Genomic DNA, 18,992 nt, shown 5'->3' with positions numbered 1-18,992 from the left:
AATCAACGCCACATTATGTATGGATGAATGATACTGTATGTAAATCCATAGCTTGCAGCGCTGTGTATATGAAAATGTATTAAATCAAACAGTAAAGGTTTAATGAGTTTTTTTTTTTAAGTATCCTCAAGAAGGACTAGGCGTGAAGAATGAAACTAATAAATATTACTATAATTAAATACCATATAATGATTTTATGATGATTTCATTAGAGGCCACCACTTTCATATATTGAGAATATCATTAATTGTACCAAAAAAAATTGCGTGACTCCTTGTAAGTATAAAAAATACACCATTTTTGTATTTAGTTCATTAACATATTATATCCACAGTACTGCTCATGTTTATAGGCGACGGTTACCACTTTCCATCAGGTGGGCTGTCAGCTTGTCTGCCATCCTAAGCTGTATAAAAAAAAAATAGTCACAAATAATTTACAGAGAAAATTCAATAGATTCCAAAAACTACAAAGAAATTGAATGGTGATCCTCTAATTTTTTTTTTAATTATTTTAATGAGACCTCTAACGTCTGAGTATAATGTGATGCTTCTTAGTAAATAAATAATGAAATTATTCATGGAAACAATTTACATTTATTTCATTTTCCGAGTATCATGATATTGCTTAGTATTCGACTAATTGTTAATTATGAGATGAATATAGATCTTTAATCGTTATTATTTATAGAAATATAATGAAAAATATTTATTGGCAAGAAACAACATGTCTTTTATAGTACAAATTACATAATCTCATTTTTTTTTGTTGTTACTAACAGTCTATTAAGTCTTTATCACTTTTAATTACTCCCTTTTAATATACAGGTTGATAACAAAATCTTTACTTACTTTATTAAACAGTATTCTATCAGGGAAGCTGAAAACTTTTCTCAGAGACAACATTTGAAAATTCAAAAAAAGAACTGTCAAGTTAGTAGGTCAAGTTTTAAAATTGTCGATTTCCAGCCGCGCGCCTTTGATCAAAGCGTTCAGTTTCACTAGTCAAATATCATCGATCAATACAAGAGTGGTAAGTATTTTGATATCAAGCTGTATATTTTTGATATCACAGGTGACATATCTTGTTCTAAATATTATATGTATTTTATTTCAATAAAACTTAATAAAAATTATAAACGAATAATCGATTCGACCATAGTCTTTTTCTTTTCATTTAAGAGTTTCCTCTTGTCGGTGCAACTAATTCATGCATCTCCTTCCAGCCAACTCTATCCCAGGCCATATCCTTGATGTCCCTATACGACATGACACCTAGTGTTTCTTTTATCTGTCCTATGTAGTTATTCCGACCACAGTACAAATTATAAATTGAATATTTAATTATTTTTATTCATTACTTATGCAATATGGATATGATAGCGGATCTGTGATTATTTTTAACGATACTTAGTTATTTTTATATTAAATTTTATTGAAATACACTGTAATGATTATATAGGATAGTAAGACCCTTTGCAATTGACATTAAATGGAGGGAGCGGCCATATTGTGCGGGGTACTGTTACTTGTGCCGAGTCCGAGGCTCACGGCTGGTAATGCCTTCCGAGGAACTGCTGTGGGTCGTGCAGTTTCCTCGTCGCTTGGTACACGTCGCGCTCCTTGTCCGGATACTTGGTGGGCAGATTCGGCGAGTGAAGGTTCACTTTGGCCGCGTACCTAATGGACAGTTATTTTATTTATTTATTAAACACTTAAAACTTTTAGAGGCAGACTTTGTACAAAAGTCGATTGCTTGGGTACCTATGTCCTATTCGTGTTTCTACCGTGAAGCAGTTGTGTTTCGGTTTGAAGGGTAGGATATGGCAGTGAATTTATAGGGTACAGAGGAATAACATCTGAGTCTTCCGGAATGACAACGCATGGGGGTATTATGGGTGAAACAGTATACTCTGCTATGTCTATGGTACTGCTCATGTCTATGGCCGACGATTACCACTTTCCATCAGGTGGGCCGTCAGCTTGTTTGCTATTCTAAGTTGCATTAAAAAAATTCGTTTTCTATTGGATCCAAATTTGGAATCCAATGGAGCTTCAATGCAGTAAAATTACAGGGTACTGAGGTATATCACCTTAGTCCTGGGGGGAAAGGATTGTTAGTAACGCGAACTACCAGTCCCATTGCTAGCAATATACCCTGTTGGGTCGACCTCCACGTGGTTCCTCCTGGAAACCATTGTACTGAATCTCAGGTGTATTCATCACGATGGGCGAACTGACCTGCCTTTCCATTCTCACCCATCACCCCTTACTGGTGCTCCGCCAGCGTATACCGTTAGTGCGGACGGGCCATTCCATTATCATCCATTAAAAGAAAAACACCTTAGTTCTTGGTGGGATATGGATTGTTAACGGGATACAACTGCCTTCTTAATATGCTATTACCATTATTATTAATATGTCTCACGAATTGTATGTTTCACTAATATAGTACATTACTGCAGCGACCAGCAACTGAGGCATTGATGGACGAACGTGTAAATGTGGGCCGAGGCGTAGACGAAGCACACATACGTGAGTCCATCAATGCCTAGTTGTGGCCAAGACTTGTATAGTACTTTTCTCAAACAATGCGCGGAAATCAAAAACACAATTTTACTTTCTAAGTTCAATGACGAATAGAGAACAATAATAATTTTTCACGCGCCATAATGTTCCTTTGTTTTTTTTTTTTCAATAAACAGCTTTCTATTTGCAAGTCAGTACGAAATTTAAATAAAACCTTTTATCAGTTACCTCCTTGGTAGCCATGTTTCGAAGTAAAAGGTCACTACATTTTTTAATTACAGGACAGATATGCGTTTACATAGTAATTTATCTGGCCGCAAAACACTACAGATATGAATTTTCATACAACTTTCGCCGGCCGCTGCCCGCATGTATCTGGACAGTACGGCAATTTTGATTTATCTCGAAGAAGATTGTCAAAATAATGCTCACATTTCCAAGCATGTTTGAGAAAAAATATTTACCTGATGCCACCGATATCAATCTCGTAATGTCCGCTGAGCAGGTAGTCGTTGGTGACGGGCTGTGCCACGCCTTTCGAGTCAATATTCTGCACGAAACCAAGGCACACCTGCGTAATATAGCATATTAATAATTAGTATAGAGCAGCCTCTCCCAAAGTGGGTGATGACGCCTCCCTGTGGGCGCTGCAGGCGTAAAGGGGGGCGGTAAGAGATCCAGAAAAAAAAAATGGGAACGTTGTGTAGATGCTTGGGGGGTGATTTGTTGATCTTGAAGTAATAGTGGTTTTTAAGTAGGTGCAAAAATGTGGGCGCTAAAAAATAATTTATTCTCAAAGTCGGCAGTAGACAAGATAAGTTTGGGAACCCCTGATATATCATAGTATAATTGCCGCGTGGTCCCGGCATAGAATAGGCCAATCCTTCCTTGGGTGTCGTAAGAGGCGACTAAGAGAAGGCGAGAGATGGGCAGTAGCGTACCTTTTAAAACATCTCTAAAGCCTAACTGCGGTTGCCAGGGGGGAAGGAATTGTTAGTAGAGGGGAGGTAAGTCCCCATTGCTATCAATATACCCTATCATGTCGACCTTTACGCGGTTTCCCCTGGAAACCATCGTGACTAATTTATCGTTGAATTCGTCACGGTGGGCTAACTGACTTGCTTTATCATCCCCTCACTGGTGCCCCAACAGCGTATACTGTTAACGCAGGCGGGGTTACCATTCCTTGATCATCCTATAAAAAAAAACTGCGGTTGCCGATCCGCCTGCTAAACGTGGCAACTACTGGAAAAACCCCTCAAGAGGGAGGCTTATGTTCAGCAGTGGACAATTAAAGGCTGATATGACGACTATCTATATAATTTGAGAGTATTTACTACCTTTATTTATTACCAGAGGGAGACTTTGTACAAAAGTCAATTGCTTGGGTACCTCTGTCCCATTCGTGTTTCTACCGTGAAGCAGTTGTGTTTGCATGGCTGTGTTTCGGTTTGGAGGGTGGGATATGGCGTGAATTTACTGGGTACAGAGGAATAACATCTGAGTCCTCAGGAATGGCAACGCATGGGAGGTATCATGGGCGAAACAGTATACTCTGTTATGTCCATGGTACTGCTCATGTCTATAGGCGACGGTTACCACTTTCCATCAGGTGGGCCGTCAGCTTGTTTGCCATTCTAAGTTGTATTAAAAAAAATCTATATAAATAAAAAAGTATCGCCAAATGTGTTAGTAAATGCAAAAAATATATGCATTGTTTTGACTGACCTGTTTCTTGAACGTGTATCCGTAGCTGGTGGTGGTGGTGCGGCCGCAGTAGTTGCCGTCGCGGTATACCGGCTCGCCGCCCCACGACCACATGTCCAGCTCGTGGTCGTGGTCGGTCAGCAGCAGCTGTACGTACTGCCGCCGGACACCCTCCTCGCGCTGCCGCAGCAGGGCGTCGCGCCCGATGAACGGGATGTCCTTCTGTAGATTTGAAAATGGAACCCGTTTTGAAAATACTTTCATATGAATAAGATGTCTTTTTACATATTTGAAAATGGAAGCATTTTCGAATATGCTTTCGTATGAATAAAATGTTTTTCTCTATATTTGAAAATGGAACTGGTTTTTAATATACTTTCATGTAAATAGAATGTCTTTTTGCATATTTGAAAATTAAACCAGTTTTTAATATACTTTTCTATGAACTAGATATTTTTCTCCATATTTAAAATTTTTTTATACATCATAGAATGGCAAACAAGCTGACGGCCCGCCTGATGGAAAGTGGTAACCGTCGCCTATAGACATGAGCAGTACCATGTACATAACAGAGTATACTGTTTCGCCCATGATACCGCCCATGCGTTGCCATTCGTGAGGACTCAGATGTTATTCCTCTGTACCCAGTAAATTCACGCCATATCCCACCCTTCAAACCGAAACACAGCCATGCAAACACGACTGCTTCACAGTTGAAACACAAATGGGACTTTTAAATGGGAATTTTAAAGTTCGCTACTAATTAAAAAATTAAAATTGTGATTTTAATTCGTGGAATGGAATTTAGAGAATGAAGAAAGAGAGATGGATTTTTTACCATTGTTGGGTACACGGGTAAATTATACCCTAACTTAATAGGATACTTTGTGTAACGATTTACGCATGCAAAGCCGCGAGGAATAGCTAGTTTTAAATACAATAATGTCTCACATCGAACTTGACCCGCCACGTGCGGCCGCACTCGAGCGGCGTGGTCTTGGTGTCGAGGTCCGGTCCCCAGAACGCGAAGAATTTTTCCACCCGCAGCGCTCGCGACGCATAGTAGCCCACGTGACTGATGCCGTACTTCTCACCCTCGGTCACCAGACGGTTGTACACGTGCAGCGCGAACTGGTTAACATTTTTTATTAATAAAAAAAATATTACAACATTTTTAATATATTTTTTTTGCAATATAAAAAATATTACAATTAGGCCAAAATAAAGAAACTTAAATTATGGCAAAATTAGTTTTTTTTAAATGTTGGCACAATACATATGTATGTGTATGTATGTATATATTTTGCATATAAAAACCGATCAATTGTGTCATTACGCAAATGTGAAAACGATTCATGGCTTAACATACATATAACTTTGATTATGTATTGACTGTAATTCAGCTGTACGTTTTCCAAAAAATAAATAAAAAATTATTTATAATAATTTAATTACAATTTCCATTATTTATATTATATTATTATTCATATTGTTAATATCTTTACTCATATAATGACATTTAATAATTTAATTCTATTTTAATGTTTATCAAACACAAGGCATGTTGTGGTCGCCTATAAATGTAAGAACAGTTAGATCTAATCTGCCAGTGTATTGTATTGAAATGTTTCGCTGTATCTTATGTTGGTAATCCTATAAATAATAAATAATTTCAAATCGGTTTACAACTGACGGAGTTATGAGGTAACAGACAAAAAAAATATAACCTAAATAATAATAATAATAGAACCTCCTTCTTTTTTAAGTCGGTTAAAACTTTTTGATTAATTTCTATAGAAAAATAACCAACCTCATTAGGTATGTAGAGCACGTAACCCAGTTCCCCGGTGTGTGTCAAGTTCATAGCCCTGATCCCGTTGGCCAATCCAACGTCCAGCTCCTTGAAGGTGAAGAACGGGAAGTTGGAGGGCGAGAGATCCGTGTCGGTGAGCTCGGACATGAGGCTCCTGGTGAAGGGGCCCATGACGCAGATGGCTGTATACATGGAGGTCACATCGGAGAGTGTCACCGAGCCGTTGCTGGGCAGGTGACGTTTCAGCCAGACCTTGCATCGCGTCTGCTGGATAGTTGGAGCTATCATCATGTAGCTGAAAAACAATGAACTTTATTGCTGGATTTGTCAGAGTAATTCGCATTGATCGATTGAGCGCGGCAGCTACTGGAATACCCATATCTTTATCATCATGTCAGCTGTTCTATCCATTGCTAAATACAGGCCTCTCCTATAGACCACCATAAGGAACGAAAGCGTTTCTTATAGTAGTTTATTTTAGGGGATTTTCCTAATAGACGTCACATTTAGCAAGTGGGTTTTTTTTTATTTAATTAGCATGTAAATACATTAAAAAAAACTATGGATTTTTAGTACCAATTAAACCTCTTGAACTTGTATGTGATACTTTACATTTCGTTCTCAAATGTCAAGATTGCTTGGGTACCTCTGTCCCATTCGTATTTCTACCGTGAAGTAGCTGTGTTTACATGACTGTGTTTCGGTATGAAGGGTGGGATATGGCGTGAATTTACTGGGTACAGAGGAATAACATTTTGAGTCCTCAGGAGTGGCAACGCATGGGGGGTATCATGGGCGAAATAGTATACTCTGTTATGTCCATGGCACTGCTCATGTCTATAGGCGACGGTTACCACTTTCCATTAGGTGGGCCGTCAGCTTGTTTGCCATTCTAAGCTGTATAAAAAAAAGTTTCCCTAGGCAGCTCTCAAGATACCCACGGGAAGGAAAGGAAACTTGGCACCTGCCATGTAAACAACTAAAACTCTATCAGCACTCACTGGTTCTCTGCAATCCGCGCGAGGCTGCAGTCGTTCTCGTAGCCGCCGCGCTCGTTCTGCATGCCCGTGTGTATGATGCTGCCCACGGGCACGTCCACGTCGTTGGAGCACAGGTGCTGCAGCAGGTCCACCACCTCCAGACCTTTCGACTGCCGTCGGTGTTTATTAGTACGACCAATGGAAACTTCACTAGAGTAACAGTATTATAATCTTATACCTACTATGTATTATATTAATTGAATTAAATTAATCGAATAATTAAATTACGTATATTTATTAAATTTATATCATTTATTATTAAAATGCAACTTTAGAAGGCGGTAACCACTTCATAGAGGGGAGAAAGGGATTGTTAGTAATGGAGACTTGAGAATCCCATTGCTAGCAATATACCCAACCAGGTCGACCTCCTCGCGGCTCCCCCTGGAAACTATCATGGACCGTGAAGCAGTTGTGTTTGCATGGCTGTGTTTCGGTTTGAAGGGTGGGATATGGCGTGAATTTACTGGGTACAGAGGAATAACACCTGAGTCCTCAGGAATGGCAACGCATGGGGGGTATCATGGGCGAAACAGTATACTCTGTTATGTCCATGGTACTGCTCATGTCTATAGGCGACGGTTACCACTTTCCATCAGGTGGGCCGTCAGCTTGTTTGCCATTCTAAGTTCTATAAAAAAAAAAAAAAAGAAATCATGGTTGATTCCTGATGAATTCATCATGATGGGCTAACTGGCCTGTTTTCATTCTCATCGATCACCCTTCACTGGTGCTCCGCAAGCGTATACCGTTAGCACAGGCGGGGTTACTGTACTATTTTCACCCATAAAAAAAACCACTTTATAGATTTTAAATTAGACATTTTAGAAACACAGCTGTGATAATCACATCCAAATTTGGTGTAATAGTTTTTATGTGATATCCAAACAAACAAACAAACATTCTATAAATTATTGTTCTTTAGTCCTTAGAAATGGTAATGCATAAGAGGTACTTCTATGTTACTTCTATTCTTATAATTACCATTTCCATATTTGTAAAATAATGAAAAAAAAAATATATAAAAAAAATTATCACAGATACGGAGGCGTGAGTGCATGAAACTAGTTCTGAAAAGGGATAACAACTTAAACTTAAATATCCACAATATACCAATAGCATAAGTATTTAATAAAAAATAATTTTTTCCTATTGAATTAGGTGTTGTTTTGCGAAAGTCTATTTAAGGGAGACTTTGTACAAAAGTCGATTGCTTGGACACCTCTGTCCCATTCGTGTTTCAACCGTGAAGCAGTTGTGTTTCGGTTTGTAGGGTGGGATATGGCGTGAATTTACAGGGTACAGAGGAATAACACCTGAGTCCTCAGGAATGGCAACGCATGGGGGGTATCATGGGCGAAACCATGTCCATGGTACTGCTCATGTCTATAGGCGACGGTTACCACTTTCCATTAGGTGGGCCGTCAGCTTGTTTGCCATTCTAAGATGTATAAAAAATATATATATATATATATATATATATATATATATATATATATATATATATATATATATATATATATATATATATACTTAAACATATGTATATACTTATAATACACCTACACATATAATCCTAATCAAATAACCAGAAATACCTGTATGTCTATCTTTGTGAAGGAGGAGTAGTCGGAGAGGCCGACAGCCTCGCGGCACGCCCAGTACTCACGCTGCACGATGTCGAACCACGGCGGCTTGCCGAAGGTCTTGGTATGAGCAATTTTGAACGGCAGCGGTTTCTGGGGCGACTCCTTGCCGTCCTTGTCTATTAAGAAACAAGACATACAGATAATAATAGGAATAATTATGTACTTAGTAACAATAACATTATTTATTTATACTTTTTCTTCATTCTTCAGAACAAAAATTTAAACTTATACAATATTTTAAATAGCAACACTAACAATTAATTATAAATAGACTCCTAGCGCACCACATCGAGGCAGTGTATCCAAGACACTAGCAGCATTCACCTCTTCGGTATTCATTGCTTTGTACAAACTATCTGATATGGTAGCTTAATGCTAAAAGCATTCTCTCCCAGTCACCTTAGGGAAGTTTTAGTATGCTCGAATGCGGTACTAGTATTAATTGATATACATACATATTAAATTTACATAGGTACGCACATAAATATATATATAAATATCAAATATACTTACACATATATAAGATATATAATAAAATTTTAAGGGGACGCTGTCTACATAGGAGAAAGAAAAAAAAAATGGTTTCAATAAGAGAAATAGGGGTCAAAAATAATTAATTTTAGAAGTTTTTGCCTGTGTCTCTGTATGTTTGCTCTGGCATTGGGAAAGAACGACAAATTAAATGCAGTTTTCTTAGTTATGTTTGTGAAAATCTAACTACAAATCTGGTGTATGGTTTAGCTAGATACATCTCCTATAAGTGATTACCTACTTCCAAAATCCACGCATATAAAGTCACTGGCAAAAGTTGGTTCTTCATAAAAATTAAATCCACTTAATATTTAAATATTACTTTTAAGGGTTGTCCTTGTCTCCCCTACTTGTGCCCAACAGGGTCAATAATTGTAGGTAAAATCACGTTATGGAATACAATAAGAAATAAATAAATAAATAAAATTTGAGTAATAGAGAAAAACAAAACATTTCAATAGGAAAAAAATAGGTTTATACTCATACCAATAGTTTCGAACCACGTAGGTCTCTCGTAGCCCATGACTTGACTAAACACGGCACCATTGTCTCGCAAAGTCGGATAAATTGGGGACAATCTCAAATTGCGACCAGTTTCGAATTCGTGGAACGGATATGGTAGACCGTAGTGCACACCTAAAAATATTATACATATTTATTACACATTCAATCTATTATATTTCTATGTTTCTGTGACTTTGGCGGCCCATTCTATGCCTTCTGGTCCCTGCACAGAATGGGCCACCCCTTCCTTTTCCATGGCTGTCGTAAGAGGTGACTAAGGGAGCTTATGGTCATGCGATAGGCAGCAGCGTCCCTGTTAAAATATCAGCAAAACCTAACTACTATTGCCAACTTGCTTTTTTTTTCCCGTGTGGAAAATCTTCGGAAAGACCGTCCCATCTGCCGGAGGGAGGGCAGCTGGGGTGTGTGGGATTCGTACCCACTAAAAACCACATGACGTACCTCGAGGCGCTTATGTTGGATCCCGGGTTCCCGTTTGTACGACTACCGAGTATCCAACGCGACGGCCCGCCCTGTAGGTGGTGTAGGCAGGCCTCCTCTCTTAGTTAGGGTGGGGAATGTCCCTCCCACCCTAGCATCACAGGAGGGCACGGATACGTGCGCACACCTCCTAAGGTCATATGTAGGGTGTGCCTCCCTCAAGGTAACACCTCGACCCTAGTGGGGGGGGGGGGGAGGAAGAGGTGAAGTTGGGCGCGCCCCTTCTCCTTCGTTTGGCACTTTCCCGCTACTGCTCGGCCGCCTTCTTCTGCGACTACACCGCTTCACAGAAGGTGAGCATTACATTCCACGATTGCCAACTTGCCTGCCAAGCGTGGCAACTACTGACAAAACCCTCTTTATGGGGGTGGCCTGTATTCAGTAGTGAACAGTTAACAGCTGGTATGATAATGACGATGATGATTCCTATGTTCACTTAATTTATTAAAACAATCAAAATTCTGTACATAATTTTTTTTTCTTTTCCTCGTCTGCTAATTGGCAATCTGTTGCATATAGAACAATAATCCAATCTGCTGTTTGGATGTCATGTTTAAATCTTGTTAACATATGATGAGGTCAATCCATTAACTAGCTCTCAGTTTCTGTCAGTAAATCTTTCCATCAGTCCTTGGATACTGTGTTATATTCACATAATTAAAATAGAATTAAACAATAATTGACCCAATCATGAGACAGACGATAGTATGTTTCTAATTGTAATAGAAATAAAAAAAAAAAAACATTGAATTGAATATTTCGATTAAGGATGATAAACTTACTTGGTACTTCCTTGACGCGGTCCCTCAAAAATCTCTTATTGTTGTGCAGACCTAGAAATCTGTTGATGTCCAGTTCGTACATGTCGTATTTGGTGTAGCCATCGACTATCGAGTCCACAGTTGCCTCCGCGACCCCGCCGGCGGCCGAGATGCCGACTGTCTTCATGCCGGCCGCCACGTGGTAGTTGAACATCTGGCGGACGTGACAATTTACAAATTTGTTCCATACATAATTTAAAATTTATTTCATAATTTAGGATTTGTTCCATTCGTAATGTAAAATCCGTTCCATTTACAATTCAAAATCCGTTCCATTCATAATACAAAATCTGTTTTATTCATAATTAAAAATATGTTCCACATACAAATTAAGAGTCGATTGCTTGGGTACCTCTGTCCCATTCGTGTTTCAACCGTGAAGCAGTTGTATGCATGGCTGTTTCGGTTTGAAGGGTGGGATACGGCGTGAATTTACTGGGTACAGAGGAATAACATCTGAGTCCTCAGGAATGGCAACGCATGGGGGTATCATGGTACTGCTCATGTCTATAGGCGACGGTTACCACTTTCCATCAGGTGGGCCGTCAGCTTGTTTGCCATTCTAAGTTATATGAAAAAAAAAATTTAAATCCGATCCATTCCAAACACTTATATTTTATTACACTACCAAATATTTTATATTTATTTACACTTTATTGCACCAAGTAAAAAGAGAAATAACAAATACAGTAAATATTAATGAGAAGTGATACAAAAGGCGGCCTTATCGCTAAGCAATCTCTTCCACACAACCTTTGGGTAGAGGACATTGAGAAAAAGACAAAGGGTAGGTGGCGCACTATTATATAAATATTATCGCATACAAACAGATATACATACATACATACACACATATATATATATATATAATATATACACAATTAAATATATACATAACATACACATACTTAACAGCACACATACAACAGAAAAAAAAATTATGTTTCACAATAAAAGCTATTTTAAATAATCGTAACCAAATTGAGAAAAAACCCTATTGATTGTAATACTAATTATAAAAATACAAACAAAGACTAGATCCAATGGCACGTCTAACATATAATACATTTAAATTTTTAATATTACATAGTATATACAATTGATTCATTTTGAATCACTTCTTGTGAGCTAAATGGCCGCGGAACGTCCGATGACACGAATTTAGCTGAATTGGGAACAGCCGTATTCGTGAAATCAAACTTCCCGCAGTCACTATATCACCATGATGTCTCGCTGCATTGACTATTTCACATACCTCGACCACATAGATGGAAGGGATTGTTAGGAACGAGGAACCCATTACTGTGCAGCAATATTGGGTATATTAGTATAACCCAAGTCGACCTTCATGCGGTCCTCCACTGAAACTGTAGTGATTAATTTCCTGGCGAATTCTGAGCTTGGCTTTAATCTCTCCACCCTCCACTGATGACCCGTCATTATACACTGTTAGTTTGGTACAATATTCCGTCATCGTTCACGAAAAAAGTAAGATTCTGTATTTTAAATAATATACAATAAAATTGAAAATGAATGGTTGAGGCGTTAAAAAGATAAATGGTAACAAGTTGAATTCATAATTTAAAATGTTTGTAAGGAAGTATGAATTTGTGATTTAAAACTGTTTTTAAGGCAATTAAAGAATTAGAGGGGTGTTAATTTCAGATGTAGATATTTATTTCGTAAATGGCTGAAATAATGATGAATTTGTATGACTAGCAACTTCTATATATAGCAACGTATAGCGGACTCGAATCTCCAATTTATGAAGTTTGGTTTTGAGTCTGAACCTGAACTTGGGATCTTCCTTGCCTGCTTCCTCATGACACAGGGTACCCAGACTTAAGTACTATACGATTGGTGCAATTATGTGGCACTTATATACAAGTACATACCTCTGGTGTTTCACCAACGATCCACTTGCAATCTGGAGAGAATGCTTCCAACCCATTGCACAGTTTGTGCAACACAGCTTGGTTCAGAGCAGGGACCCGTTTCAGGAGCTCCTGGAGGAGCACGTGGAACTGGTCCCAGTCTTCGGCCACGTGGCGTTGCTCTGAATTCTGGACTGTATGTATAGCACATTTAGGATCAAAATCTAGTGTAATTAAAAATTTGTTTGTTTGTCTGTGTTGAGATAGTAAAATTGTTGTAGTCGAATGATTTATAACAAGTAGATTTTGTACCACAAGAAACATTGACTATTTTGATTTAAGAACTAAATTACTGAATTGATTTTCATGAAATTTCTATGGGACCAATATGATATACTATTTCAAATTAACATAGAATTTTTCGATTTATAAACCTATTATAAATGACGGAGTTCAGTGGTAAAAAATCATAAAGAGCATACCACTTCTTGACAACCTACTTCTTTTTCAAATTCTATTAAAAAAGACTCCCAATTGATGTAAAAATAAGCCTCACGTAATATTTTCAGCAATAAAATTGGGGAAAATTTTCCACTTTAAAAATATATAATATAATATTACTGTATCGAATAGTAATATATTTATATGTCGAAAACGCTAAAGATTCTACTAGTACATTTTGCCCTAAAAACATAGGTTAAATAACTTCATAAAGTTTGGAGCTCCCCACACTAGTATGACAGGATAACATGACATGTTAGTACCTATGAGTACATCTTGCTTAGATTATTTGGCCTATTTTCGACTTATATTTCCATTAGAAAAACATTATAAAAAGACTACTTTAAAAGGATAATTATGATTTAAATTTAAATTTATATAAATATACAAAAGAGTATATTTCAACTTACTTTCTTCTTCATTAACAGGCTTGGCAACGGGTTCGAAGCCACCAGCTAAAATACAACCATCTCTTTCCCGTAAGTAGATGTAACCGTCAGGGTCGCGGACAACTGAAAGAGATGAAAATATCACTGATATCTGTTTACAATCAACTTTTTATATATAATAGAAATTAGCAGAAATAATTAGTTCAGGGTATATAGGTCTGTTAGTATAATTGTTTATGTACTTGACATATTTCGTGGACAACTAGTTTTTACCTGCAATCTCGTCCGTGTGTCTTCTCCACACCATGCAGATATTCGCGAGTTTAATTAGTTACCTCACGGATAGTTACGGGAATAATTAGTTACCACACGCATAGTTGTAGGCATAAGTGGTTACCAAGTGGTTATTTATGGCATAACCAGATACTAAGTTTTTTTTATATCACTGAGGTGGCAATCAAGCACCTGATGGTAAGTAATTTTTTTCTTTTTATACAACTTAGCATGGCAAACAAGCTGACGGCTCACCTGATGTGAAAGTGGTAACCGTCGCCTATAGACATGAGCAGTACCATGGACATAACAGAGTATACTGTTTCTACCATGATACCCCCCATGCGTTGCCATTCCTGAGAACTCAGGTGTTATTTCTCTGTACCCAGTAAATTCACGCCATATCCCACCCTGCAAACCGAAACAAAGCCATGCAAACACAACTGCTTCACGGTTGAAACAAGAATAGGACAGAGGTTTGGGTACCTCAATCGACATTATGGGCAATCGACTTTTGTACAGTCTCCCTCTGGTAATTACCAAACGGTAACTAAATATGCTACCAAGTGGACATTTGGGAGCATATTTAGTTACCACGCGTATATTTGCAGGCATAATTAGTTACCATGTGACTACTCAGGGCATAACTAAATATCTTTAGGATATTTGCGCGCATTAGTAACTAAATAAAACATACCAGGTGTCATAGGATCTAAGTTTTCAATCGCCTTTGTATGTAAATAGTAGTGTTCGCAGGGCAACAGTGGTACTTTGACTTGAGGTCTTGCAAGCTGGCCCACCTGATGAACAAACATAGAATAGCATAATGCAATATACAGTATTAAAAAAAAAAGAAATCTTAAATGAGAAAATAATCGGTTTTAATTCTGTAAACTTTAATCTATTTTGTTACATATAAAATGGAAATAAAAATACAGTTAACAACTTCCACGTTGTTAAAAATGAAAACTTGTTTAAATTTTTTAGTTAGTAGTTAGATTTTGAGATTTTAAAATGTCTGTTGTGTGTGGCTGATATTAGGGTCTAATAAGACTGTTAATATTACATACCTGCCTCGCCCAAAATCCAGCACAATTCACAAAGTATTTACACTGAATAGTGCCTTTTGTGGTCTCCACGCAAGACACCTTCCCATCTTTGGATAGAACACCTGTTACTGCACAGTCTTCTATCACACTCACGCCTAAATTAATCAAATTAATTAAGTCATGATTATATCATAATATTTTTTATAAATTGAAAATGAAAAAATCCTGGTAACTTGCGCTATCAGTTTTTACTGGTGAGGTACCAGATTATGACAATGGGTAAGAATTAGGTCAATTAGTCAATTTTTATTAATAGCATGGTTAATGTACCATTAATCAACCATTATTTCATATTATTAAAACCATAGTGGGATCTTTTTTTTATTATTCAAATTTTAAATTCAAACTATGAAACGAATTTTGGTTTTGATGTGCAATTACTATGCTAATGTAGCTGCAGTTTTTTTTTATAAATATAAATAAACTGTTTATTAATAAACTTTTTGTTGAAAAAAGATTTTCTGCTTTATTTTGAGAAAAAAAAGTACATATTTCTAAGTATGTGTGCTATAAAGGTAACTTACCATTATCTACAGCTTCCCTTATTAACGACATACAAAACAGGTGGGGATCACCCACACCATCCCCTGGTATCCACAGTCCACCAAGAATATCTTCGACATTCAACATTGGCCAGATTTCTTGACATCTCTTTGGAGTCACCAGCTCACATGGTATGCCCCATGATCTGTTTATATATGGATAGCAAATTAAAATATCAATTAAAGAAGCAACATTTAGGACATCTATTATTATTTGAAGTAAATAGTAAATAAATAATTGTTATGTACCAAAACGAAGGCCCTTAAACTAATTACAGAAATTGGTGTATATATATATATATATATAAATATATATATATACTATCCTGTAATCCACACATACAAAGTAACTAGAATAAATTGAACAAGTTAACTAGTTTGTAGCTTTAAAAGTATTTATTTTATAAGTTCTTTCCAAAATATAATAATATTTTTGGAAATAAAACATTTTTTAATAAAAATAAATACTTACACTGACTGACTTTTCATTCTCCTGTAGACTGTCATTCGATCTCGGGTGCGCGCAAGGAGTAAGGATCCACACTGCTTCCAGCCAGTCTTACGGCCTCTGGATTCTAACTCCTTAAGAAGTCGAATAGAAGACTGTGCAAGACGCACTTGAGCAAGTGAAGGCTTGAATTCACCAACAAGCCCTGAGGAGTACCAACGGCTTCCCCCACCAACCCTGTTAAGACAAGAGATGCTTTCCATAAAGCAAGATATATATAAAATGAAAAAAAAATAATTATGCAACTTAGAATGGCAGACAAGTCATCACCTAAAGACATGAGTACCATTGATATAACAGAATATACTGTTTCACCCATGATACCCCCCTACTATGCATTGCTATTCCTGTGTACTCAGGTGTTATTCCTCTATACCCTGTAAATTCAATTAATCATAAAAATTATTCTTATTCCAATATATAATAAAGTATTTATATATATTTATAAAGTATTTCCAATATCTATATACATATAGCAAGAAATTAAAGAATTCACTGTGTTTTGTTGTTTCCGAAAGTTGTTTTCTTCAGGGGCTTTTGATGCTTTGCATAACAGCATCTTGCCTCACACTACTTCTAGTACTACTTGTCACATACTACTAGTACTATAGAATAAGTTCGTTAATTTCCTGTTAAATATGTGTATTATTATTAATAATAATACATACAGATACTTTTGATAATCTATTAACAACCTTACTTATATAAATAAACTAGCTCATTTCAACCGTGAAGCAGTTGTGTTTGCATGACTGTGTTTCGGTTTAAAGGGTGGGATATGGCGTGAATTTACTGGGTACAGAGGAATAACACCTGAGTCCTGAGGAATGGCAACGCATGGGGGGTAACATGGGCGAAACAGTAAACTCTGTTATGTCCATGGTACTGCTCATGTCTATAGGCGACGGTTACCACTTTCCATCAGGTGAGCCATCAGCTTGTTTGCCATTCTAAGTTGTATAAAAAAAATAGCTCACTCAGCAAACCTTGTTTTGTGTCTACCACCTATATCTCCATTTTATCTTACCAAGATATTTATTTAAATTTAATTAAAATCAGTCAAACAGTTTCAGGGTTTAGCATGAATGAACATATGGAGGCATAGATTTTGTACATTAAGATATCACAACCATTTAAGCCATGTGGTCCCAGCATAGAATGGGTCACCTCTTCCTTTACTGTGTGTTGCAAGAGGTGAATAAGGGAACTTAATGGTCGAGGGATGACCAGCAACATCCCTCTACAAACATCATCAAAGGCTAACACCCCCCCCCCCCCCTCCCTGAAGCCTATGGACAGTTAAGGGCTCATATGGTGATGATAAAGAAATCACAGGCGATTTATTTGGCATGAAGGTAGAAATTAATTAGATAAGTTTAAAAAATACATATCGAAATTATAAAAAAAAATAACCTAATTATTATTACACTATTATATCATCAATGAGTAGACATCACACAACTCTATATTCTGTACTGTAAATTATATTAATTGCGATCATAGATAAATTAAAAAAATTATAACGACCGGCTCTTACCATTCTTTCTCAATCAATATTGTTTTATCTCCCCAGCCGCGCTTGGCTAGATGGTACGCCACCGCCGCTCCCATAACTCCTCCGCCACATATTACCACTTTAGCTTCCGATGGCAAGGTAGTTAAGCATCCATCAAGTCTTTCTTCCAGATCCAAAGAATTTACACGGTGCGCGTACCTCCTGCTACCAATTCCGAGATATCTGTACACACAACATTTTTGTAGACCGCCTTTGAACTGTCTGATCAGCATTTTGTATTCTATTCAATACACACATTTAAAGAAATACATTAAGCTTAACAATTAAGTAAAATAAAATAAATTCTAAAAATAAAAATCGCAGAACAGAGGTGAAATTTTTTGTTTTGGAAGTTTGACAACAGAATACGAGTTGCCAACATAAAAATTATTTTATTATCGATCTGAATTTAAGAGGTCAATGACCCGATAAAAATTTCTTCGTACCATAGACATACTATAATATACTTATGTTCGCAATCTAAGATTTGTACTGTATATCACCTTATGTTCAGGATTTTTTTTTCAATTTAATTTTTTTTCAATTTCGTCTATTTTTATAGTAATATTTGATGATCCAGCGTACAATCTAGGATCATGATCTTTAAAATTTGATTATATGTTATTAACTAAATCATCTGTTTTCTTTTTTAAATCTTCCACTGTTTTTTTATATATCCTAGGGTTGGAGTGATTATTATTATCATTAATGTACATACTTTAAATATGAACAAATTAATAGTCTATATAATATGTTTATGTATATATCTAAAAAATATTGTATTTGTTTTATTTAAGAAAATAGCTCAAAATACAAACAATTGTTAGTAATTCAATTCTTATTGAGAAGAAATTCACATTATTTCGGATATTATAATTTAATTGTTAGGAAATTTTGGATACTTGCAACACTAAAAAATAGCGCGAATTCTTTCAAAAGAAATGAGAATATTTATATTAATAAATTTACCTAAAATTAAAGATACTTACCAGTTATAAGTGATTCTTTTTTATTGTTGCATTTTTGTCTTATAATTTATGCTCTTTTTTTAATGCACAATAACTCATTTATTTATTAGATAATTAAAGACATTTTGTGTGCATTAATATATAGAATGCTAATAAGAAAAAAAAGAGTCAGCTAATTA

At 36.5% G+C, this 18,992-nt stretch overlaps 1 protein-coding gene across 1 annotated transcript; it reads right to left on the bottom strand.

Moving 5' to 3' along the window:
• Positions 1 to 65: 65 nt before the first annotated feature.
• On the bottom strand, positions 66 to 18,227 carry LOC113516922 (pyruvate dehydrogenase phosphatase regulatory subunit, mitochondrial). The gene is made up of 16 exons (XM_052895449.1): positions 17,828 to 18,227; positions 16,255 to 16,467; positions 15,765 to 15,928; positions 15,202 to 15,335; positions 14,829 to 14,931; positions 13,880 to 13,981; positions 12,990 to 13,162; positions 11,056 to 11,248; positions 9,755 to 9,904; positions 8,687 to 8,853; positions 7,050 to 7,198; positions 6,046 to 6,343; positions 5,187 to 5,366; positions 4,257 to 4,457; positions 2,993 to 3,099; positions 66 to 1,679 (listed from the first exon to the last, which is right to left on the bottom strand). The coding sequence occupies exons 1-16, from the start codon at positions 18,076 to 18,078 to the stop codon at positions 1,547 to 1,549; spliced, it is 2,718 nt and encodes a 905-aa protein (XP_052751409.1). The 5' UTR covers positions 18,079 to 18,227; the 3' UTR covers positions 66 to 1,546.
• Between the last annotated feature and the right edge of the window lie 765 nt (positions 18,228 to 18,992).

Source organism: Galleria mellonella, unplaced genomic scaffold (genome assembly GCF_026898425.1).
Source record: "Galleria mellonella isolate WM207_F2 unplaced genomic scaffold, CSIRO_AGI_GalMel_v1 utg28, whole genome shotgun sequence".
Lineage (NCBI taxonomy): Eukaryota > Metazoa > Arthropoda > Insecta > Lepidoptera > Pyralidae > Galleria > Galleria mellonella.
This window is presented reverse-complemented; position numbering and strand designations above follow the sequence as displayed.

Coding starts and splice junctions, on each gene's coding strand:
- LOC113516922 (XM_052895449.1), bottom strand. CDS start 18,078: ATGCTGATCAGACAGTTCAAAGGCGGTCTACAAAAATGTTGTGTGTAC. Junction 15,929..16,254: donor AGAATGAAAAGTCAGTCAGT/GTAAGTATTTAT, acceptor ATATATAAACAG/ATCATGGGGCATACCATGTG. Junction 15,336..15,764: donor AAGGGAAGCTGTAGATAATG/GTAAGTTACCTT, acceptor TGATTAATTTAG/GCGTGAGTGTGATAGAAGAC.